The sequence below is a fragment of the Dipodomys ordii genome, unplaced genomic scaffold (assembly GCF_000151885.1).
Source record: "Dipodomys ordii isolate 6190 unplaced genomic scaffold, Dord_2.0 Scaffold8, whole genome shotgun sequence".
NCBI lineage: Eukaryota > Metazoa > Chordata > Mammalia > Rodentia > Heteromyidae > Dipodomys > Dipodomys ordii.
Window position 1 is genome coordinate 3487444 of NW_012267224.1, and position 24281 is coordinate 3511724.

A 24281-nucleotide genomic window follows, 5' to 3' on the forward strand; every position below is an offset into this window, starting at 1 on the left:
TAATGCGTACATTTCTTATCAAGCATTGCAGCCTCCTCCTTTGTTTACCCTTCACATCCCTTCCCAGCCTCCCCCCCCCCCATCAACATTGTAAATCTCGTTGTGAAAGAATTTTTAAAATTACATTAAAAATTACTTCAACATGCTGCGTGCTGATGGCTCACATCTGTAATCCTAGCTACTCAGGAAGTTGAGATCTGAGGATTGTAGTTCGAGATCAGCTTGGGCAGAAAAGTCCCTGTGAGACTCTTATCTCCAATGAATCACACACACAAAAAAATTAAAAATTAAAAAGTGGAATGGTGTAGCTTAAGTAGTAGAGCACTAGCTGTGAGCAAAAAAAGAAAAACAAACAGATCTGGCACACACACACACACATATAATATATATATATTACATATATATATACACTATATGTATTTTTTCTCCCCAACACCATCAGTGTCTACTACTGTCAGTGCAAACCAGAGGCTGTGCGAGGAGCATCTGAGAACTCCTCCAACATACACTTCCATTCTGTCTGTGCCATCTAATTACCTGACATTCTGTCCCTCTTACTTTCACTTCAGCTTCACATGCTTCTCCCTGTCATGCCATCCTACTAGAAACATCTTCACCTTTCTGATCTTTTACCTTTTAAGCTAGCTTTGGTTACTTGCAAACAATATTTAGCTCTTTTTCCAACTCATGACATTCAAGATACTTGCAAGCTAGCAAGGGTTTGAAAGGGAAGACATCAAAATAGTTATGATGAAAAAATTGGAGGCAACTTAAACTTTGGTCTGAATTTAAAGCAAAAAAAAAAATCTCATGTACTATATACTGCCATTTATACTTCATACATAAACTCAATGGACTGTATAAAATCAAATTAGTTTTAAATTTGTCACAACCTTAAAGTGTGTATCAACTTTGACTGAATTAAATTTAAATGTAAAATTATGATGTTCATATTTGTGTTTTACCTAAGTGAAAAAACTATGTAAGCAAATATATAGTAGATTATAGAATCAAGGTGTGCATTTTAAAAATAATTTTCCCATCTAAAATATACTTAAAAGCAAAATAAGCTTAAAAGCTAAAATCTTAGTTAAATGTACTTAAAAGGAAAAAATATCCTTGAAAGAAAAAAATTAGTCAAGACTAATGGATCTGAGCTTTGAGAATTAAAAACATTGTGATGTTCATTTTATAAGTAAATGAAAGTCAAGCTTATTATTTATTTTGTAAAATTTGGTGTTTTAAACATTACATAAATAATCATCTTGGAGTGAACTACCACATAATTATATGACATTCAAAGAAAAGTCCAATTTAAAAAGAGAAATCCAATGCAGAATATAGGCTTCATTCAAAAATAAAATGAAAGCTGATTATTACATATGTAAACATCTGTTCAAGTAGTCAGACAATTTTTTAAATTAGAGCATACATTTTTTCATACATATTTACTTCAAGTTGAAATATTTAACTCAGTTAATTAACTGAGCCACTATCACTTAAAGGCACTATCTCCAAATGACCCTGTCCTCTCTGAGACCAGCTCTGATGCCCAGAGGGTTTATGGGCCAGGTCTTTAGCGAATGAAGCATACAAGTTTCCCCTTGCAGAAAGGGGCCTCTGTTGAGCCTCACAGGTCTCTGAGCTGTAATTGGCATTCTTCTTAAAGCCAGAGAGGATAATAATCCCCAAAGCGGCCCAGTGTGTGCATTCCTGAGACCACTTCAAAGGCAAAAAGCAAAGAGACAAAGACATCTGGAATTGCCATCAACTAGTGGACTTTCAGAATCTAGTATAAAGAAACAGACTCCATTTGTTTTCAGGAAGAAAAACAGACAGATTGACCAGTCAAGTAACGGAAAGAGAAAGAGACAACAGAAACAGAGAAGCAGAAATTGCCAAAGACAGAAAAGAAAGGTAAAGAGACAAGAGATGCATGGCCACACCTCAATCTCATAGGCATTCCTGGTGAACCAACAACATGTGAACTTTGGAAATGGCATAATGGCACACACCTGTAATCCCAGTTACTGGTAAAGCAGAGATAAGGGAATCACAGTTTGAGACCGGTCCCAGAAAAAGTTAGGGAGAATCTATCTCACTAAAGAGTTAGGGGTGATAGAGAATGCCACCACCTTCTCAAAAAGAAAATGTTCACGAGGATTCTAGTTCAGGACAGCCCAGACAAAAGGAAGACCAAGCAGGGCACCAGTGGCTCACACCTGTAATCCTACCTACTCAGGAGGCTGAGATCTGAGGATAAGGGTTCAAAGGCAGCACAGGTAGAAAAGTCTGTGAGACTGTTATCTCCAGCCACACACACACACACATACACACACACACACACACACACACACACACACAGAGATGGGAGGTAGAGCTATGGCTCAAAGTGGTAGAGAGTCAGCCTTGAACACAGGCCAGAGTCTGAAAAATAAACTAAGAGAGCAAAAGGACTGGGGCCGTGGCTCAAGGAGTAGAGACACTTGTTTCCCCAGTTCAGGCCCAGAGCTCTGTTCTACATGCTGTCAGTCTCCAGACAGCTACTTCGGAGGAGGTGATACTCCAGGAGGGAAGACCCTCTACAAGTCAAGATCTATCAGGGTATCTAAGGAGGAAAAAGTTACCAAAGGAAAAAGTTGCAGGGATATCATTTGGAAACATCCTGGATAGGGACTTTTGTTCTCCTTTTCATTTTGTTTGTTGTTGTTGTTTTGGTTTTTGCAGTACTGGGTCTTGAACCCAGGGCCTGCACATGCTAGGCGATCACAATACTACAGGAGGCACAACTGAAGCCCTTTCGATTTGTATTTTGTTTCAGAAACAGATTCTCCCTGTCTTTATGCCCAAAACCCATCATCCCCCCTGAGTAGCTAGGGCTACAGACCTTTGCTACCATGCTTGGATCTTTCTCTTTTTGTTTCTGTGGTTGTTTTGTTTTGCTTTAAATGGATAGGTGTAGGTGAGTGTGTTGACACATGTTTGTTCAGGGGGCTGATGCAGGAGGGCCTCAAGTTCAAGGCCCACCTTGGCTACATAACGAGTTTGAGGCTACCTAGCAAGACCCTGTCTCGAAAATAGACAGATAAACCCACGGAATTTACATTTAACATGCGAGACACCCTCATCATCCTAAAACACAACCAACTGGCATCCAAGACTCTACTTGCCTGATGAGAAAACACATCACCAGGAGGGAGACTGCAAAGCACTTCCTCTGGCAACGTCCGCTCTTCTTCTGCCGCTGGTGCATTTTCCCCCCACATTTGTTACAGCAGCGACACATACAGAAGAAAAATCCTACCACAGGCATCAGAATAACAAACAGCAGGCCCAGGACAGCGCATATAATAATGCCCATTTCATAATAGGCAACCTGCAAGTCAAACACATAAACAAAACAAAAATAGCAATGTACCGAACATAGCAAGTAGAGCATTTCACACCATACCCACTTCATTGCTGTAACCCAGTGGCTGTTGTAAGTTGAATCTAAGTACATATATACTTCCATTAAAAAAAAAGAAAGCTCCCTGGGGTTCTGGAAGCAGAGAACCGGTTATTAGAATGTGGTACTGAGTGATTATTATCTTCCTTCCAATTCCCAGGACAACCAAAAAAATCATTTAATTTCAACCCCAAAGACATCCTGTTAGCTCTTAAATAGTTTTGAAAAATCTTGGTGGGAACATTCACAAAATGAATCACGTACATGTAATCTGAAGGAGAAGACAAGTAGAAATGATATTAAAGACTTGGAGTCATTTGGATTGGATCAATTTGTGACAAGTTTGTAGTTATAAGAGAACCTGGAATCCATCAAATTTAGAACAAAGGCTCAGCCTTCCTTTTTATTCTTTTTCTTTTTCTTTTTTTGTCAGTCATGGAGCTTGAACTCTGGGCATGGGCCACTGTCCCTGAGCTCTTCAGCTCAAGGCAAGTGCTCTTCAGCCACAGTTCCCACTTCCAGCTTTTTCTATGTACATGGTGCTGACGAATTGAACCCAGGGCCTCATGCATGCGAGGCAAGCACTCTACCACTGAGCCACCTTCCCAGCCCCAGACTCAGCCTTTCTAAGTCACTAAGTACAACATAGGTCACTCAGTTTTCCACCCATCCGCTGGGAAGAATACTACAGATATTTTCAGATTTTTGGAAAAATGAGAGAGAATATACCATTCGACAGACAGTACCTGATAGATTACCAAGCACAGGGAGACACTTAATAGATGGCATTTGTGTGTCACCTCATGAGAAAGAGCCCTGGTGAAGCACTGAGCTTGGCAGCCAGTGTCACAGACAGGTTCTGAATGGAAATGGGAATGGGCACAATCCTAAACAACTAAACACACTCTTCTTATCTCTGCTGCCTCTGTTGAGGCATAAATGAGGGTTCCTGCAAGTGGATGATAGAGTGTGATCTCATCACCATTCTTGCATTCAGCTGCTCACGTTTCTAAAGTACAGCAATCAGACTGTAGGTTGGCAGTTGGCGACTAATAAACAAGCAACATGACAAGGGACGCTAACGCCAAGCTGAGGAGGAAAATCCAATGCAAGCCTTGCTCCTCCAGCCAAGCCCGGAGAACAGATCTCGCAAGAAGATCTTGCCAGCAGGTCTTGAGTCTGGAGCTCTGCTTCACCTTAACCTGATGCTCAGCTTCTACAGTAATGTGTTCTCTGATATAACCATGAGTTTGGCAACTGGCAAGGGCACCTCAGAGCACCTACCCTCTTCCATCCTGCCCTGTGGGTGATATAGCAGTAGATACATGTAGGCAAATTGATCAGTGTCCAAAAAAAAAGAGCCAGAGAAAATAACAATCTTTGTTCTTAAAATTGGCAAAACTGGTGACTAGGAATTTGGATCAGGTGTGCTATCCTGGAGACACCTGAAAAGAGAAGGCAGCCACTAGCCACTAGTCTGGAATCTTCTATCAGTATGGACATAAACCACTCCTAAATCAGCTTCAGGTAAAAAGAACGTTATGACAAGTCAGTCATCTGCTAGTGACTAGTGGATTTTCCCATTGTTACCCTGCATCCAAGTACTAACCAGACCCAATCTGAAATCAGATGAGATGGGGCCATGTTCAGGCAGTGTGGCCATAGACAATAGTCACTTCCTTGCTTCAGGACCTTATTTCTGGATATAATGTGAGAGGGGAGTGGCCCAAACTCCATTCAATAACATTCCCAGAAACAGAGGTGATGTCCTGGCAGGCAGCACTGAGATTCAAGTCAATTACACCTCTATAGGGGGCCTCTGAGTCCCTTACTTGAAAAGTAGTCCATTAGCACCAACCCCTAAACACACTGTGAGGGACAGAATGGGAAGACTAATGTGAAAACACCTAGCCCAGTGCCCAGATCACTATTAAATAAACAGTAAACTTATGAGCAAATGGTCATATCGTGAATGCTACTTGACCATTATCTACTACAATAGTAAAGCTAAAAATACTAAAAAGGAAAAAAAAAGTCATGCAGTTTTGCCTCATCAATCTGTTACATGCACGTGCTTAGCCCTATTTGCATGTGCAGAAGGCATCGTTAGCTGTCTCGAATCCTTCCTTGGAGAAGGAAAAAACCAGACAGATACTCCACACTCTTCTGTGCTTAAGATATTTTGCTATTATTCCTCAACAAGTACTCTGAATTATTTACTACTTATACAACAAAACCAAAAGAATTTCTGACCTCCAGGAGACCCTATATCCAAACCCAGGAGAAGTTACCTTGAGATATTTACAATGCATTAATTTTAGTTCCAAGTACAAATGCCTGCAATTCCCAATGTTACTGACTAAATATAAAACAGGATCAGGAACACAAATGCACCATGTTAAGAGTTGACAAGTGCCAGGCACTAATGGCTTATGCCTGTAATCCTAGCTACTCAGGAAGCTTAGATCATGGTTTGAAGCCAGCCCAGGCAGAAAAGTTTGCTGAGACCTGTACCACCAATTAGTCAGCAAAATGCCGGAACTGGAATTATGGCTCAAGTGGTAGAGCATAGCCTTGAGCAAAAACAAAGCTAAGGGACAGAGCCCAGGCCCTGAGTTCAACCAGTTGACTTGCATACTAAAGTCTAAATATGGTCAGAAAAGGTCCTGCCACATGCTACTTAGCTCAGGTTGGCATCAGACTTGAGATCCTCCTGCCTCTACCCTCCAAATTCTGGGATTATAAGCTTATACTATCATGGCCTACCTCCATAAACCATTTTTGACATACCGATTTCTTCAAGCACTTTGCAGATTATGCTGATAATAAGAACAAGAGTAAAGATGATAGACAAACATAAATCAAAGAGACAACATCATGGGGATGGAAAGGTGGCTTAGTGGTAGAGTGCTTGCCTCGCATGCATGAGCTCCTGGGTTCAATTCCTCAGTACCACATAAGCAGAAAAAGCCGGGAGGGGAGCTATGGCTCAAATGGTAGAGCGCTAGCCTTGAGCTGAAGAGCTGAGGGACAGTGCCCAGGCCCAGAGTTCAGGTCCCAAGATCAAAAAAAAAAAAAAATCCATCACAGAGGGACAATAAGGAAGAAAAAGCAAATTCTGACAAAAGTGACACTACTCACAGACTTACAACACAGCAACACGAAACAGACAACAGATATGAACTTTACCTTTAGAGCCAAGACTACATTTTCTGGCTGTGGAAGTCAAAGCAGTTGAGGAGTTTGTGTGTGGCAGAGGCCGCATGCACCAAGAAAACAGAGAAAGTCTCATGAGTGATTAACTACAATAAAGAAAACTCACACAGAAAAAAAATCAAGTGATAGAAGAATCAACACAAGCAAGGAAAATAACATGTGCATGCACATTTGAGAAGCAGTATGCTGAGTAGAGTCAAGGTCTGGAACCTACATTTGGATCCTTGAGATGTGCCTGGTCTACATGCTAATCCATTATGGGAAGGAGAGTTAGAGGGGAAATTACAAAATGTGAGCTTCATGAAAATAGAGAAACAGGGACTGCCTGGAGTCTAGAATGCAAAGGTCAACCTCTTCTGAAGCGTCCTCTCTGAAATGAAGTCTGATGGAGATATTCCTTTGCTTAGGACCAGTCAATGAAGTCCTACCATTTTGAATCCACATTCCCCAACATGGGTCCATATTACTAATCTTGGCTTCTTGTCCCCAGTCTTCATTATCATTCTGGGCCATTCTAAGATGTTCGTTGTGATCCTATCAAATGTGCCCAGAGAGTGCCATTCTATCTCTCTCCTCCTCACACCTGTATGGCATCCTTGCCTTAGAACATTTCCTCTTCATTCTCCTGTTAAACTCAGGTCTAAGTGCAGATGTTGCCTCCTACCAGCTAAACGGAGAGGAGAGCCAAGCAAGAGTAGAAATAAGACCAAAACCATGAGGAAGCAAATCCAGGAAACCAAACAAGGAAACCAAGGTGGCAGAGTGGAGATGGGAGGAAAGGCTTGCTGTTAATATTTCCATGCAAATGTTCCTTAAGGTGTAAGGAATGGGTTTATGGGTTATCATTGTAAAGCAATTTCAAGTGATCCTCTAACATCGTATTCTGTGAATATGAGAAATCGTTCCTTTTATTTAATTAAGCAGACACTACTTGACAGGAGCCAGGCTGAGAGGCTTTTTCTACAGAATCTTCCTGTGGGGGGCATCTCGCTTACAGTCAGCCAGGATGTAGGGAATCTGGGAAGTGGTTCATCCTCATGTTCTGTTTCCCCCGGAGAACACGTTGGATACCTGCACTGCCTGTGGGATCTGTGGATCAGCACCTCTTGAAGAAACAGGCCTCTCTTGTGAAGACTGAATGAAATAGCATGTATCTATGGTATTGGGCATCTGATCTTGAGGATGCACCATAGAAATGCTACAACTGAGATTCCTGTTTGAGGAAATTAGGATTGTTACTAATCACTCCTCGGGTCTCTGCACCATCATTTTTCTGGTCCTTGTTTGTTCTCTTCGGCCCATAATTCTAAGCTTTAGTCTTCTCCTGTATACGCCTCCACTCAATATTCCATTGAGGTATGATAGCTCCTTCAACCTCATTCATGTTGTAGATGGAAATGGCTTCCACACCAGCTTTCCTCTTTGGCTTCCACATTCACTTCTTTCTTGAGTATCACTTTGTTGCAAAGGAAGAATACGATGAGGCCTCGGCAAGACTTGGCTACACTGCTATCACACCAGCACCACAAACACTGGCATTCAGATCTGTGGTACTGATGGTCCACTATGTATCTTCTTCTTACCTTGACAATCATCCTCAGAGCAAGAAAGCAAAGAGCAGTGTGCCTTAATTACCTTACTGGGGACTAAAGCACATTAAAACAAAAACAAAAACAAAAAATAAAACTTACTAACCCCTACTCAACACAACCAATATTTGTCTATGTTTCCTGGGCTCTATATTTACCCAAAAAAATCAAATATAAAGGCATTCTTCTATGTGGTCAGTCATAGAAGCAAACAGTACATCCATGGCTCCCTAAGTCATAGGCAGAAACCTTCAGTGATGATGCTTCTTGTCCAAGTGTACCACATGATCAGTTCCCCACTCACCCTCCTTCCCCTCTGTTGTCCCTTTCAAACCTGTACTCTCACCTAGTTTTCCAGCCCGGGTTGTCATCTCCACCTATCATTTCCAACATTCCTTACCCTTTCCCCATTGAGCCTCACTTCCCTTCCTCTTGGAAGGGTTTCTGCTCCGTGAATATATTTTCTGATCCTCTGCACATGCTTACAGATCTACTTATTCCTGCTTCACCTTTATTTGAACTCTTACATTCTGACCCTAAAATGTGTCATTGCCATCTTCCTCATCAACCCAAGTAGACAGAGGACATACATAAGGAACACTATTTCCTAAATCAAACTCTCTTCTAAAGCAAAGTCTATTCTCACCATTTCTGAAGATTTTTCAGGTAGTTTTTCATAGAGAGTTCTCTCAAAGAGTAACAATATTTCATAGCTCAAAGAGTAACAATATTTCATTTGGGGAAATTTGTTGTTGTTGGTGGTGGTCGTGGGCTTGAACTCTGGGCCTAGGTGCTATCTGTCAGCTCTTCAGCTCAAGGGGAGAACTCTACCACTTGAGCCACAGTGCCACTTCCAGTTTTCTGGTGGTTTATTGGAGATAAGAGTCTCACGGACTATCCTGCCTGGGCTGGCTTTGAACTGTGATCCTCAGATTTCAACCTCCTTAGTAGCTAGGATTACAGGTGTGAGCCACCAGCACCCAGCTGAAATTTTAATTCTTAAATAGCACAAAGTTTGAAACATTTTCTTTCAAAGGCTACTTTTGAAATTTCTGCTGCTAAATAGGATCTACAAGATAAGTCAACATTCTGTAAAAGTCTTTTGTCAAAAAAAGGCTACTAGAGTTACATAATGTGTGCTTAAAGATTCCTTTTTTCAGTCAGCCAAGACTTCTCCCATACTTGTTATTGTTACTAACAAATACATTGATTAAAAAAATTACCTTCTGATAGTCAATTGAAGGCTCAGATTTCTGCTTTAGGATTTCTCTGATGGAATCTGGTGGGTAAAATAGCACAAAATAGTACAATTATTTTTCATTCAAAATGTATGTATTTAGAAAAACAGAAGTCTGTATGATTTCATATACTTGCAAATGACTATGTACATATCTGTATCATTCTTGTGCTTCTATTCCTATTAGTTAACATAGGACCCCAGAAACTTTTTGTCTAGGATGATCCTGAACTGCAGTCCTCCTGATCTTTCCCTCTCAAGTAGCTAGGATGACAGGTACGAGCCACAACACCCACCTGATAGGTTTTACTATCAACTAAAAAGGAAAACAGCATTGAAAATCATCTATTCATAGACTAGATGGATGTAGTTGCATCCATACATCATGATCTTGGACCTTAATCAAGCTGAGGGTCAGAAGGAGGGCTAGGGGTGTGATGCAGGCACTAAAGTGTCACCTTAGTAATTAAGCCCAAGGATTTGCATTCAACCCCCAGTACTGCCAGAAGAAAAGAAAAGAAAAAAGTCAGGAGAGCTGGGACTGTAGCTTCGTAGTAGATTACTTAGAATTCAGGAAGCAGTGGGTTCAATCCTAGCATAGTGAAGAAATTCAAAGTAGGAGAGCAGGCAAAAGGGAGGGGACCGACGCTATGACCAATTTGTGTAGTAACAATAGTGAGCAATCAACTGCCACAAGCCCCAGGAGTCCTCCTCTGCCAAATGGGCTGCTTCAAGTCTTTACTCTCAAAGGGCAGCTTAAGGTTAATGGGAACAAAATCCATAAAGGAAATCCCATGCTGGGATTTCAGCCTGGATTGTGGTTGTTGAAGGGCTTTACAGAACACTGCAAGTGCAGAGCAGAGTGTGAGAGGCTGCTGTTTTGGTCAAGCAGCATCCATTCCTTTAAAAAAAAAAAAAAAAACTAATCTTTTGCAAACAGAGCTGCTTTCCTAGTTTCCCCTCTCTAGCTGCTCACTGAATTTCATGGGACAATTGGCCTTCAATCCTGCTACTTGGCCAAAGGTAATTATGAGTGTTGAGCTAGGGTCCTTTAGATATAGGATCATATCATCTGCCAATAGGGATAGTTTGGCTTCTCTCTTCCCTATTTTGGATCCCTTTTCTTTCTTTTTCTTGCTTTATTGCTCTGGCTAATAATTCCAGTTCTATATTTTGAGTCTGAGTAGAGAGAGTGGACATCCTTGTCTTGTACTTGATTTGAGAGGAAAGGGGTAACACTAATCAAGACACACTGTGGGGATGGGAAACAAAGAGGAGGCAACAATGCTTGATAAGAAATGTACTCGTTGTCTTGCCCATGTAATTGTAACGACTCTGTACGGTATTCTCACAAAAAAAAAAAAAAAGACACATTGTGCTCACAACTGACATGTTAGACTGAAATCCCTTTGTGCAACTACTTAAAGACAAATCGAGACAGCCCCCAAGTGTTAACTCCCCGAGGCACTGCATTATACATACAAGGATGAGTTCCAGTAACAGGTTCTGCACAGCGCCTGGTATGCAACATACTAGATCAACATGAGCATCTTTCAAGGGGCATAGACTATGAGCACTCAAGAGTATCCATGTATTGTCTCTTCTTCCTTGAAGCTTACAAAGCTGCTCCCAAGCCTCCTTGGAGCTGGGGATGGGGGGGGGGGGCATGTCAGACATGCGTTCTGGCCAGCAGAATGTGAACGTTCCAGGCATATGCACAGCCCTTCTAAAAGCCTGGTCTCTAACCTCCCACACGACCCTTTATGGTTACTCATTTTGTCATGTCCTTGACCAATATGGAAGGTCCCAAATATGGAGAATTCTTGTAGTCCAGGAGGACGTGGCATACCCATTATCAGACCATCACCCTACCCCTTGTTCCTTTGCACTGGATTGAGCAATAAACTGGTTTTATTGAGATGTGAGCTTCTTTGTTATAGCAACTGGTATTACTTACCCTGATTAAAACAAAGTGTACCCAGTGGAGATTCTATTATTATTAAATTAGTAGTAGTAGTAGTAGTAGTGGTTGTTGTTGTTGTTTATACCATGCTTCTTGCTATGGTCTGTATATGATTTGTCCTCTAGACAACTCACATGAAGGTTTAATCTCCATTATGAGAAAGAGAGAGACAGAGAGACAGAGACAGGAAAGACCTTTAGAAAGCAACACGTGCTCTGCCTTTGTGGATATAAAAACTGGTTTGACCAGGTCTTGTGCATGCTATCTGCTTTGTGCCCTGTGATGGGCTGTCATCACCTTCATCCTCTGCCAGCAAGGATGCCATCTGAGCTGAGGCCCCAGATAAACTTCTCCGCTCTATACAATGCACGCAGTATGTGTATTTGTTATTAGCAGTAGAAAATGCAGTAAGATATTTTCTCTGTCTGTAGTCCATCCTGCCATCTCTGACTGAGCAAAGAATGAAAACAAATTCATTTTTTGTCCTCAAGAGAATGCATACACAGATATGACCTGTACAGACAAAGGTTTGGCCAAGACAAGAGAATGGTGCTAACATAAGCTAAGATTTCAAAAGCCATTTTCACTCAACACCTGAATTCCTAAGCACATATAAAAAAAGCATTTAAACCCACCAAAAATCACTTTAAAATACAGTACAGTAAAACTCACATAAACCCTCCTTCAGTCCTGCTTTTCAGCCACACGGCTACAACGTTTTGATAGTCACCCACACCCTGACCTATGTCTATAATCCTTCAGAAGTTTTACTACCAAAAACTAAACAAAATTAAAATAAAGTTCCACTTTCCACTGGATTTTCCTGATGTAGAAAACATATGTTCATAACCCGCTTATATCACTGAGGCGAGCACACTTCTACCTCCAAAGCACTCCAGGCCTTCAGCATAATACTACCCTGGCAACATGCATCGATGGTGCTTAAGGCTGATTTGGCTTAGGATTCTGGTACCATCCAAGAGTTCTGTGCACAAAAATGGCCTGTAAGATGGGCTGGCAGCACCAGCTTCCAGATGCAGGCAGCTCTCTTTGAAAGAGGAGCAGCTGTAAATCAAGATGCAGGGCCAGCTGGTGCAGATATAAACATTTCCATGGCTCCTGGTTCTCCTGGCTACCAGCACTTCCCCAACAGCTGACACATAGCTAGTTCCTTCACTGCGGCTCACTCCGAGCTTTCCTGCCTGGGTTGGGCATCCTGGATCAGGATTTTCTGCTTTCAAAGTTCCTCGTTCATTGCTCTACAATGAAATTTCCTCTCTTCTCCACAGGAAAACATCTCATTACATTAAACCAAGTCGGAAATGTCTAGTGATGTTGTATAGCTTAGCTTGGCTTGGCTTACCTCTCTCTTATCAATTACAAAAGTTGGAAGGCCAGCTCATCACATGCAAATGTTTCCAGTCACATTGACTCAACAAAGTGGAGATGATCTGTTCTGACAGCAAATAGGAAATCGGGCTGTAGACATTGTATTGTAACTCAAGACCTGCAAATATCACATTCACTACCTAGTGTTTGACGTAAAACCAAACCCTTTTTATACAACGGAAGTGAGTTAAAATAGTATCTATGACAAGAGAAAACCATGCTTTGCATGTGTGTGTGTGTGTGTGTGTGTGTGTGTGTGTGTGTGTGTGTGTGTATTCACACGATGGTCCTGGAGCTTGAACTTAGGGCCTGGGTGCTGTCCCTGAGCTTCTTTTGTTCAAGGCTAGCACTCTACCACTTGAACCACAACTCCACTTCCAGCTTTTCTGCTAGTTTATTGGAGATGAGTGTCATGGGCTTTTCTGCCTAGGCAGGCTTTGAACCTTGATCCTCAGCTCTCAGCCTCCTGAGTAGCTAGATTACAGGTACAAATCACCAGCACCAGTTTACTATACACTTTTTTAAAGGCACACTTGTGGGCTGTTTAGAGGTAGAGCACTCACCTAGCATGAGCAAGGTCCTGGATTCAATCTATTGTTGCTAAGAAGTTTTGTGTTAGGAAGTTTCTGTATACATTTCATCACAGATTTGTTCATTAATCCCCACAGGCAGGTAGGGGAAGGGAAATCAAGATCTTCTTATACAGTAAAAACATAATTCTGAATTATCACTGAACTTTAAATCCCACTGGAGCATTCATTATCAGATAAAACTGATTTCACTGTAGCTGTGTGTATGTGCGCTTCAGACTGGTTTTTTTTTTTAACATGAAATCTATTTATTAAGTCTCATTTACTATAAAAGAAAAAAGAAGTAAGCCCTTGAGTGCAGTCATTTCTAGATACTCTGCACCCCCAGGAGACTGGAGGGTTAAGTGGTTCAAATGAGATGATCTAAATTCTTTTTCCTTCCAGGTCATCCCTTGTTGCTTGTATTCTCTATGGGAATACAGTATGATTTCAGCGCTTGTAAACCAACCACATCAAAAAGCCTCAAAAACAGCCAAGAAAGGAAACAAATATCTGTGGGTAAAAGCAGGCCCTTTTTATTTGTGTCTGTGTTATCTTAGATAGACTTCTTGTAAAGTGGAAGTAAATAAACGTATCTAGGTTGTGTTCACAGTGAATCACATTACAAACAATCATTCAACTGCTGCTCTTAGTCCACAAAGCGTACAACATGCCAGTGTCCTGTGATATTCCAAACACCAGGAATCCAATTTGGAGGGACAGAGGGGACACTTCACTGTGTACAAAGGCCTCCCGACCATAGCACTCTGCCCTTTTCCCTTTCTTTATCCTTCTGATCTGAGCCACCTTCCTCTTTCTGGTCTTAGCGTTCTCCACTAAAATAAATAAGGTGCTGGGCTGGGAAGGTGGCTCAGTGGTAGAGTGCTTGTCTCGCACGCATGAGGCCCTGGGTTTGATTCCTCAGCACCACTTAAGCGGAAAAAAGCCAGAAGTGGCGCTGTGGCTCAAGTGGTAGAGCGCTAGCCTTGAGCTGAAGAGCTGAGGGACAGCGCCCAGGCCCAGAGTTCAGGCCCCACAACTGACAAAATAAAAGAAAAGAAAAGAAGCTGCTATATCAAGTGCTGGCAGCTCAAATCTGTAACCCTAGTTACTCGGGAGGCTGAGATCTTCTAACTCTCTGCCTGCGGTACAAGGTCCCTGTGGCAGCCTTAGCTGGGGAAAGGCCATCCAGCCAGAGGGAATAGGGCAGGTTCAAAACAACTCTCCTAGAACCTTGGATTCCTGTGTGAACTAAGCAGCCTTCAGGAAGACGGAGCTCTCTGTTACTGTGGTGCAGACGTGAGAGCTCTCGTGTCTATGGTCCACGCACTAGGTACTCGAATTCCAGAAGCAGACATTCATTTCTGCTCAGCTTTATGTCCATGCAGAAGTTGTATTTGGAACAAATGTCTGTGGACCAATGCAATTCCAGGCATCCGGATGGAAGTGCTTGGTCACTTCTCCCACAGCAGATCTGACACATGGCACTCAGCATGTCACCCCGGATCGTCCTCCAAGGAGCCAGCTGTCCAAATCCCATTAGGCCCAGCTTCTGGGTCAGCCGCTTCCCAAGAGGATATCAAAACATGCCCAACCTCTTTCTACCCTCCCTCCAGCAAAACCATGAAGGAATAACCAGGCTCCAAGAGAGCCCTCCACTCATTCATGCACATGCCACACTTCATCAGTATCAGCACCAGATCGAAACATACTCAAAAGCCCAGATTTCTACTAGAGAAAAACAGTTATGAATACACAGTCTCATAACCACCTTTTGGCTTCCACAGTCACTTACGAAGTTCTTCTGTGTGGAATTATTTAACAGAAGTCCTCTCTCTCTCTCTCAAGCTACTCTACCCTAATCACCATTCTCCCAGCAAGGCCACGAAGTTCCTTCCATCCTGGCTGCTGGCTATTGGGCGGGGGGTGACATGGGCATGGGGGGGAGAGGGGGGGATGGACTTCCCCATCCCCCTTCAGCTATTTTTAAGTTGCTTGATGCTGCAAGCAACTGTTGTTGTTGTTTTTGTTTTTAACTCAATTTGACCTGTAAGGTTTTTAATTGTATTTACTTTAAAGGTTTAATTTGCATTCTAGTGTTTGTTTTACTTATTTTTGGGATTGTTTGTATCTCTGTATAGACTTATAGAAGTATATATAAAATAACATGACAAATAAGAAGGGGAAGGAAAGGAGAGAGTAAAAGAAGGAGGGAAGGGAGGAAGGAAAGAAGGAAGGAAAGGAGGCAAGGTAAGGAAGGAAGGAGACAGGCAGGAAGGAGCTGAGAAGAAAAGGAAAGGAAGGAAGGAAATGAGAGAAAAGAAGGAAAGGAAGAAAGGAAGGAAGGAGGAAGGAAGGAAGGGAAGAGAAGGAAGGAGACAAAGGAAGGAAGGAGGAGGGAGGAAGCAAGGAAGGAAGCAAGGAAGGAAGGAAAGAAAGGAAGGAAGGAGACGAGAAGACAAGGAAAGGAAGGAAGGAAAGAAGGAAGGAAGGAGGGAGGGAGGGAAAGGGAAAAGGAAGGAAGAAAGGAATTAGACTCAAAACGTTAAAAAAAATGAAGAAGAGGAGACTTTCTAAAAATAGGCTGAACAAAGGGAAAGTTAGAACTTTTCACTTCAAAGGTCACCTCAGGATCCGGTAAAGCCCAGCTTTAATTCTGGGGTTTGTTCCTGTTCAACAGGGGAGATTTATTTAGAAAACAAGCTGTGCAATAAACTTCAAGATCAAGGAATCAGCAAAGCCACGCTCCTTTGAAGCGTCCAGGAAAGCCCTGCTCTGCCTCTCACCAGGCTGCTGGCAGGATAATCCCAAGCTTCACAGGCCAATGTCTATCTCAAGCATTTCCCTGTGTCAAAAGATTCTAGCCACACTGGATTAAGAGCCACTCTTCTCCAGTATGAGCTCATCCTGACTGACTGCACCTGCAGTGACCAAATAAGGTCTCATTCTCCAGAGCCCAGAGTTAAGACCGGCCTATGGCTGCTGAGGGATGAAATAATTCAGCCTAAAATACTGTCTGCTCCCAACTCTCTTTCCTCTTCCTAATGTTCAATAGGTACAGCGATTGACAGGTAAGAATTGAGTGGTAAGAACTAAGTACTATAATATTAAGACATATGAATACAAAGAAAGTATTTACAACCTAACTAATGGACTGTGGGTGTAGTTTTGTGGTAGAGCACTTGTCTAACTACTCTGAGTCTAACATACTGTTTGATTCCTAGTAACTCATACACACACACACACACACACACACACACACACACACACACAAAGTAAAATGTTCCATAGATTTAATAAAGGCCAGTCCCAGTCACTTAGATGAAATTATATATAGGAAAATTAGAAAAGTTTGAGGGAGAAAAAATCTAGAACTCTGAGCTCTGAGTGATTTTTCTTTTGCTTGCACTTCAAAGAAACCAAAACAAAGAAACTAAAATCACAAAGGATGTATTTTTTTGAGTGTGATTTATATCAGAAACACTAATTTTGGAACTTCAAACAACTAACTTATCATCAAAACAAATTTCCAATGTTGGCCCTACATCAAAAGATTGGGGAGTGAATGGTTGAAGTTCCTTGCTTGAAAGAACCTTCCAAATTTAGCCACAATAATCGGAACAGCCATAGAAAGATAGCCACAATCCATGAAGTGAACAATTCAAGCCAGTAAATGGGCAAGGTATCCCCTTCTTTAAGAGTTGTTAATATATTGGAGAACAAATCTCTGCACAGTTTTGAAAGGGCTGGGACTTTATGAATGAGTGAGTTCTAGATACAGGCCATCAGTACCAACAATATTGGAAATGGACAACCAGATAATATCTGCCTCCTGGGGCCCATGTTTGCCACCATCTAGAAACTGTTCTCCCTCAAGCATGAATCCAAATCTGCTGTTTTACAGGTACAGTTGACCTCCCTAGCCATTGATACTGCAACTCTAAACTTAACCAAAAGCAGATTCACCATCACACACACACACACACACACACACACACACACACACACACACACCAGGAGCTGGTGAGAAATAGGTGTGGTCGTACAGCAGATCTGTAGCTCTACAGAGGTAACATGGAGAACACTGGGGAAGCCCCAGGCTTGAAGTCCAGATCCTCTAGATCATCAATCAGCACGAGGGGCCTTGATCCATTCTCTTAGTCCCTGCATCTCTCCCGTCACCAGCAAAATCAAAGTGGCAATGACCAGTCAAGACTCCCAGCCAGTTCCCTGGACTGAGACCCCAGCTCAGGCCTCCCTGGCTGTGGGATCTGGCAGTCCATTCTCTCCTCTGAGCCTCAGCCTCCTCAACCACCCAACCACACATGGACAGGACCTGGTTCATGGAGTGGATGGCTTGTCCAGATGGCCGGGAGTGACCGCGCAGGGAGGGAGGAGCGATCTGCACAGTTCCATTCCCTCTGTGACGTGATGGATGGCAAGGTCATAGCCAAAATGAGTCACCTGACCTAAAGGGAACAATGCTGGCTTGGTGTGAATTAGGGAAGCACACACAGGTGTTGGAGCCCGCACTACATGAACACTGGCATCACACTGCTGTGGGGCTGGTCAGTGGGCCACCCTTGCCTGGAAATTGCCTCTCCCTCTAGCACTGTATATCAAGTGGTGGTTACTCAATGGGTCCATGATTGCTGATTGGCTGGCCAACTCAGAGCAAATCAGATCCAGACTGGAAGAGGAACAACTCCAGGTCACACTCAGGGAAGTTGTCCTAAGATTGATGACATAGGTGGTCTCGCTCTCCACCGTTGGGACTGTGTGAGTTGGGAGGTCAGAGGGTAAGGTGGAAAGAAGGGTGTATCACGTGTGGAAATGGAGGGTAGAGGCAAGGGAAAGCCAGAACAACAGGCCCAGCCCTGGGAGTTCATCCCTCATTGCTCCTGAGTACTGTGGTACAACAGAATCCTGACTCTTTCTTATCAATGCATCAGTAAGTTTCTTTAACCTCAGGGAACAGAGGCGGGGGGTGCTCTTAGGCTTCCTGTACCACATGGAGGGCTTGGTGAACTCTTGGGGTGAGATGCACCCTCCTCCTCTCTGCTCCAACCCCAGCTTCACACATACCAGATCCCAAGGGCTAATCAGATTAGTCAAAAATGCTTTGAGAAATAGGTCAACCATCCTAAAAGCTAATTTTAACAAATACACCCAAAGAGGGTAGAAGAACATTTTAGAGAGTTTTCTTCTGCTTGCTTCCCTAGAATAGATGGATGGCAAATTTGAAATTTGTCTTGATCACAAATTCATTCCACCTATAGGAAATTGGCCCCCACCTCGGATAATCTTCTGCAGTGCCCACTTTTAATATGCAAACACCACTGGCTTTTCACACTCCCCTAAGGTTGCTCTACTCCCCTTTTTAGATTTTTTTCTTTGTTCTTTTAATTTGTTTTTTTGTTTTCTTTTTTGTGTGTGAGTGTATGTACATGTGGTCTTAGTTGCTTGTTTGTTTGCTTTTGTTTTGAACCTATGATTATGTCAAAAGCACTACAATAAAATAAAAGGAAAACAAATTATCCAAAGGTAGCTGTGAGTTACAGAGATATAACTAGTCCTAGAGACAAAAGTCTCTCAGTGTCTTACTAGTGTGTGGCTTTCACATGTAATCTGGTTCTGACTTACCTTTCCATTAGCTATCTGTAAACAAGGGCAAAATGTATAGAAATATGAAAGTATATATGGAGAAATATATAATAAAATACATAGAAAGTAAACATATATAAATATATAGTAAAATGTACAGAGTAAATACATAGAAATAACATCACCAACTATAGCCATCAACCGCTCCCCACCACGAAGGTTTTTGAGAGTTTATCCCAACTCAAAGAAATGAAGAGGAAACAAGAGCCCGCTAGATGTATAGACTCTTACAAAGCAGTGGCAATGGTTCATTAAACTAGCAGAGCAGGGAGCCCTGGCTACTCAACCCCACTCTGCTACCCAGGACCTGCCTGCTAAGCAGACACAACCCCTTAACCTCAAAGTCATAAAACTGCTTTCAAGGAGGTAATTCTGTACAGAATGATCCCAAGGGACGGCAGTAAGGCCATTTTAATGATGCCTGTAGGAGACACTTTGCATCCCTACAGTTCCTTCCCTACATTAACCTTGCTATCACATTTAGTTAACTCTTTCTTTCAAATACTAAAAGTACTAGTAAATACAGCCATTATTAACGGGTTTGCCCTGTGTCTAAGGCCCAGTGATAAACATGGGTTTTATATCTATATCTATCTATCTATCTATCTATCTATCTATCTATCTATCTATCTATCTACTATCATCTCATTTAGGCCTCTAGGTTATGATTACACTCACTTTCTACTGAAAAGAGAAAAGAGCCCACAGGTGAAATAACATCATCACCCACTAGGCAATAGCAAGTGCTAAAATCATTCTTTGGATGTAGAGAAGGCATCCATTTCCTCCTTTACCTTGCTTTATTAGCTCTTGGGAACATTGCAAAAGCCTCTACCCGGGTGATCTATTCTATCTGCTGTCATTGGGTTCCCCCAAAACAGTCCCTGGGGCTCTCAGAAAGTCCAGTCTTTCAATAAGTGCGAGTCTCGTGCTAGTCTTCCCTCTCTTCCTTGCAACTCTTGCTCTCTCTAACCTTCCTCAACTGACTCTATGCACTCCTGCATCATCCGCTCTTCCAATGTGTCTGTATCCTGCCCAAATTCACACGGTGAGGCTGCAGCCTCCCTTGGAATGAGTGGCATTGAGGAGGATGGGTTGTGGGAAATGATATGGTCTAGGAGATGCCTACAGGTGGAGTGCTCATAATGGGATTTGCTTATTCTTTATCTCTCTGTCTGTCTCTCTCTGTCTCTCTGTGTCTCTGTCTGTCTGTCTCTCACCCTCCCTCCCTCTAAGAGTAAGTCCATGTGAATGCCCACCAAGAAGACAGTTGTCTGCAAATTAGGATATGGGTCCCGAGGAAACATCAAATCACTGAGCACCTTCACCTCAGACTTTTCAGACTCCAGAATTACAAACAATCAATGTCTGATTTTCAGCCAACTACTTCACAGAATTTTGTGATGGCATCCTGAATGAACTAAGCTGCTGATATTGCAACCATTGTTTCCTCCTGTCTACACATCCCTGTGCCCTCTGCCAGGAAGGACCCTCCCTTGGGTATCCAGCCGCTGACAGCCTTCCTGGTTTCAATGAACACGCTGAGGAGGCCTCTCCACACGGTCTTGCTCTCGTTGTATCGTGCCAGGGCGATGTGTTTGAGACAGCCATGCCAGGTTCTAGAACCCATTGTGCATGGTTATCTGGACTTAATTTCTTCTGCCTAAGAAGAACTTCATTGTTCATTCTTAGCAGAACAAAGGTCAGATTTTTACAGGATACAACGTAGGCTTCTCTTAATAGAGTTCCAAATTCAAAGCTTAGTAAAACATTTTGATTGGACACAGGATATAAAATGAAAAACTTCTCAGTTCAATGGTAATAAAAAAAAGAGAGAGAGAGATTCTTGGGGCTGGGAATGTGGCTTAGTGGTAGAGTGCTTGCCTAGCATGCATGAAGCCCTGCGTCTAATTCCCTCAGTACCATTTAAACAGAAAAGGCCAGAAGTAGTGCTGTGGCTCAAATGGTAGAGTGCTAGCCTTGAGCAAAAGAAGCTCAAGGGCAGTGCCTAGGACCTGTGTGCAAGCCCCAGGACTGGCAAGAAAAAAAAATCTAGAGAGAATGTAGATTCTGAAAGTTCCTTCCATCCCTTTACCTGTACTAGAACCTACTAGAACCTTGCCTTCAAAGCACCTCTACCCTTTCAAAGTAGAACAGACCCATGCAAAATACCTTTGATCAAAATATTATATTGTGCTTTGTTTAATGTGGTGAGCTAATTAAACCAATAAATAATAAAAAGGAATTTCCCTTCCCTCTTTGTTTTTTTTTCATTTTTATGGAGAGGGCTGTTTTTGTTTTGTTTGTTACTCCTAGGAAGATGTTGCCCCACGATCTGGTGGTGTGAAATGCACTGGCCCCAAGTGGAAAAATCATGATTCCTGATCTCAGTGTCCTGTACGTGCTAACAACCAGCCAGAACTTTGAGATTATCACAAAATCTAGTAACTTGGGTGAAAAGAATATTTTAAAAATGAGATGGTAGAAGAAAACCAAGACTCCAAGACATCATCTCTTAAATTCAATATCAGACTCTTTAAGCAACTTAATAATTTTTGCCCTGCGCCATCAAAGGTAATATTGTTCTGCTTTGATCTAAGGCAGAAGAGCTGAAGAATTGCTTACAGCGAGGAAGTAAGCATTGAGGAAGGTCAAGACAGACTAGGCTCATGCTCTCACATTCTATTTAGATTTCCTTCTAGACAAACCCCTGTTGCTGAAGATCAAAACCTTAGAATACATGGTGAGATACGTGTGAATCTTGCATATTTTGTAATCTAGTCATTTCAGTGTAGACTCAACACTGTGTCCCTTGGAAAGTCTGAGATGCCTTCCTACCAGACCTAGAAAAGCAACACCTGGAAGGAGAGGGTAGGGTTAACTAATTATAGGATATGATGTAGCAGATGGGGGAAGCTTCTTCCCCATCTTTGGGAAGACATTGCTGTGAATTCATATTAAACAACTGAATTCTGTGCTTTGCATATATTTATTTTTTTTGCATATATTTAAAAAGAAGCAAAGACTAAAACAAAAACCACTGGGAGTTATTTGTTTATTCAGTGATATTCATAATAAGTCTACAAATAAACTAAGAGATACCTATTCAACTCAGCTGACTTGCTACCTTTGTCCTTGGGACTCCCAAACATAGCCTTTAACAATGGGCAGCACAGGTCCAGCAGCCTCTTCAGTGACAATAGACTCGAATAACATATTCTTTATATTGAAATTTAGAAACAAAACTAACAGTCACAGGCTAATCTATGGCAAATGGATGTAAAAATAAAAGTCAATAAAAGTGTAGCTTGATGAAATGCTATAAACTTCTTATACTATAAATAAGTGGTGAGGTTCACTAACTAGATTTTCTCTCTGTCTGTGTCTTTCACACACACGAGCACTTACACTCCCCCCCCACACACACACACATACAAACACAAATAAGCCTCTTATGAACAGTAGCTGACCAGCTGAGGAAAATAATAAGGCTACTACAAATTAACTACACATTTTATAATGAATGATAGTATTCAAACCTTTGTTGTTTATACACCAGCTTAGCAGAAATCTAATATAAAGCCATTTTTTAAAAAAAACTGTATGGAGTTCCTGTAAAAACTAATGTTAAAAAAAAGTAGCTGATAAATTCCAGTGGCAGATAGTTTGCACAGAGGATGTTCATGTTCTCGCCCCCATTCCTTTGATCACAAAACCCAGAGGACTTCAGCGCTTAGATGAGCAAGATAAAGATGAACAAGAAGGCCAAAGTGGAAAACCACACTGTGTACAAAGAACAATAACACTGCACCATACTGTTCGAGATGCGGCTACCCCCTCCCTACACCCAAACTCAAAAGAATTCCAGCAACTATATAAATCAGGTAAACAGAAATGAAGAGTGCAGTCTTTGCCCTAAGCAATCTGAAAATGACAGTTTGTGGGCAGGCAGCAGAAGAGAGCTGAATTTTTAAGTGACAACATGATGCCAGGTAATCGCCAGATAATTATTAACTCCTCATTCTACCAACCTTTTTTTTTTAACCCCCAACGTTCCCCTTTGGTATGTGCTTTAGAATAATTCACTCTTCAAATCAAAACAACACAGACGGTAAAGAATGGGAAAACCAACATTAGTCACCTAGTTTGATTCCTTCTCTCCTAGTCAATTTCCTGCCACCCTAATTACCTTCGCATTAACTTCAGGCAAGCCGAAAGTTCTAGCTCAGTATTTTGTTTTGCTTTTTTTTTTGCTCCTGTGCAAGCGATCATTTGAACCTTATACTGCAAAAAGCTGAATCTATTCCGTATGGACCATTCTCAGGAAACAAAGCTGTGGGTATGGGGAGACGTCCCATCTTTCCCCAAGGTGGGCACTTACCTATTGGGAAATCGCGGGGCTGCACCACATAAAGAAAGAGATGCACCATGTGGAAAAGGAGACCCGCGGGCCCAGCTTCATAGTCGTCTCGAGTCTCATACTTTGTGGCAGGCAACTCATAATTGAAATCTCCAGGCCTGTTCGTGGATGCGGGCTGCCCTCCGGAAATGGTATTTGCCCAGAGCCCCAGCAGCAGGAGGACATCGAGTAGAAGGGCCATGGCTACCACGATCCTCCAAGCATGAGGTAGTTTCTGGAAGTCCTGGGGAAGAACAGTCTTCCTGGGTAGAGGAGCCCCAGGGGGCTTCCCTGCTCCCTGGGGGTGCCGGCTGGCAGCACAGAAGAGCCTTTTCCAAGGGGTTCATTCACTCAAAGCACCATCCCTGGCAAGAAGAGAAGGAGCAGAGAGTCACTAAAAAGATGACCTGCTTGCCCCAGGATCCGCCCCCTGGGAGGAGGCTCTAAAGCGGTAGAGCCAGCGGTTGGGTCTAATCCCCTAAGTGAAATCAAACAAGAGCCTGTCCCAGAGCTTCAGGGGAGGAGCTAGACAGGAAGCCAGGACCCAGAGAAGCTCTTTCCTGGAATGGGAGGTGGGGGCCAGACTCTGAGGGTAGACCTTGTCCAGGATCAGCAACCATCTGGTACAGTTCAGAGAGCTCTATGGCTATGTGGTCTAGGAACCTAAGGCTCCACGTGCAGTAAAGAATATTCCAGGCACTGTCCTGTATGATTTGAAGGCAGGATCCCACTTCACTGAGGAGAAACTTGATATGGAAAGAATTTTGGTAACCTGCCCAAGGTTACAGATGATGAACACTGGGGCCA

At 42.4% G+C, this 24281-nt stretch overlaps 1 protein-coding gene across 3 annotated transcripts in view; it reads right to left on the reverse strand.

Annotated features, from left to right (window-relative positions):
- Prom1 (prominin 1) overlaps positions 1 to 23834 on the reverse strand; it is a 64721-nt gene extending 40887 nt beyond the window's left edge. For all 3 annotated transcript variants that reach the window (XM_013008870.1, XM_013008869.1, XM_013008868.1), the window contains exons 1-3: positions 23457 to 23834; positions 9477 to 9532; positions 3171 to 3376 (exon numbers count right to left, since the gene is read on the reverse strand). In XM_013008870.1, the coding sequence (XP_012864324.1) occupies positions 3171 to 3376; positions 9477 to 9532; positions 23457 to 23676 (482 nt within the window). In that variant the 5' untranslated portion in view covers positions 23677 to 23834. The remainder of the gene's footprint in view (positions 1 to 3170; positions 3377 to 9476; positions 9533 to 23456) is intronic.
- Between the last annotated feature and the right edge of the window lie 447 nt (positions 23835 to 24281).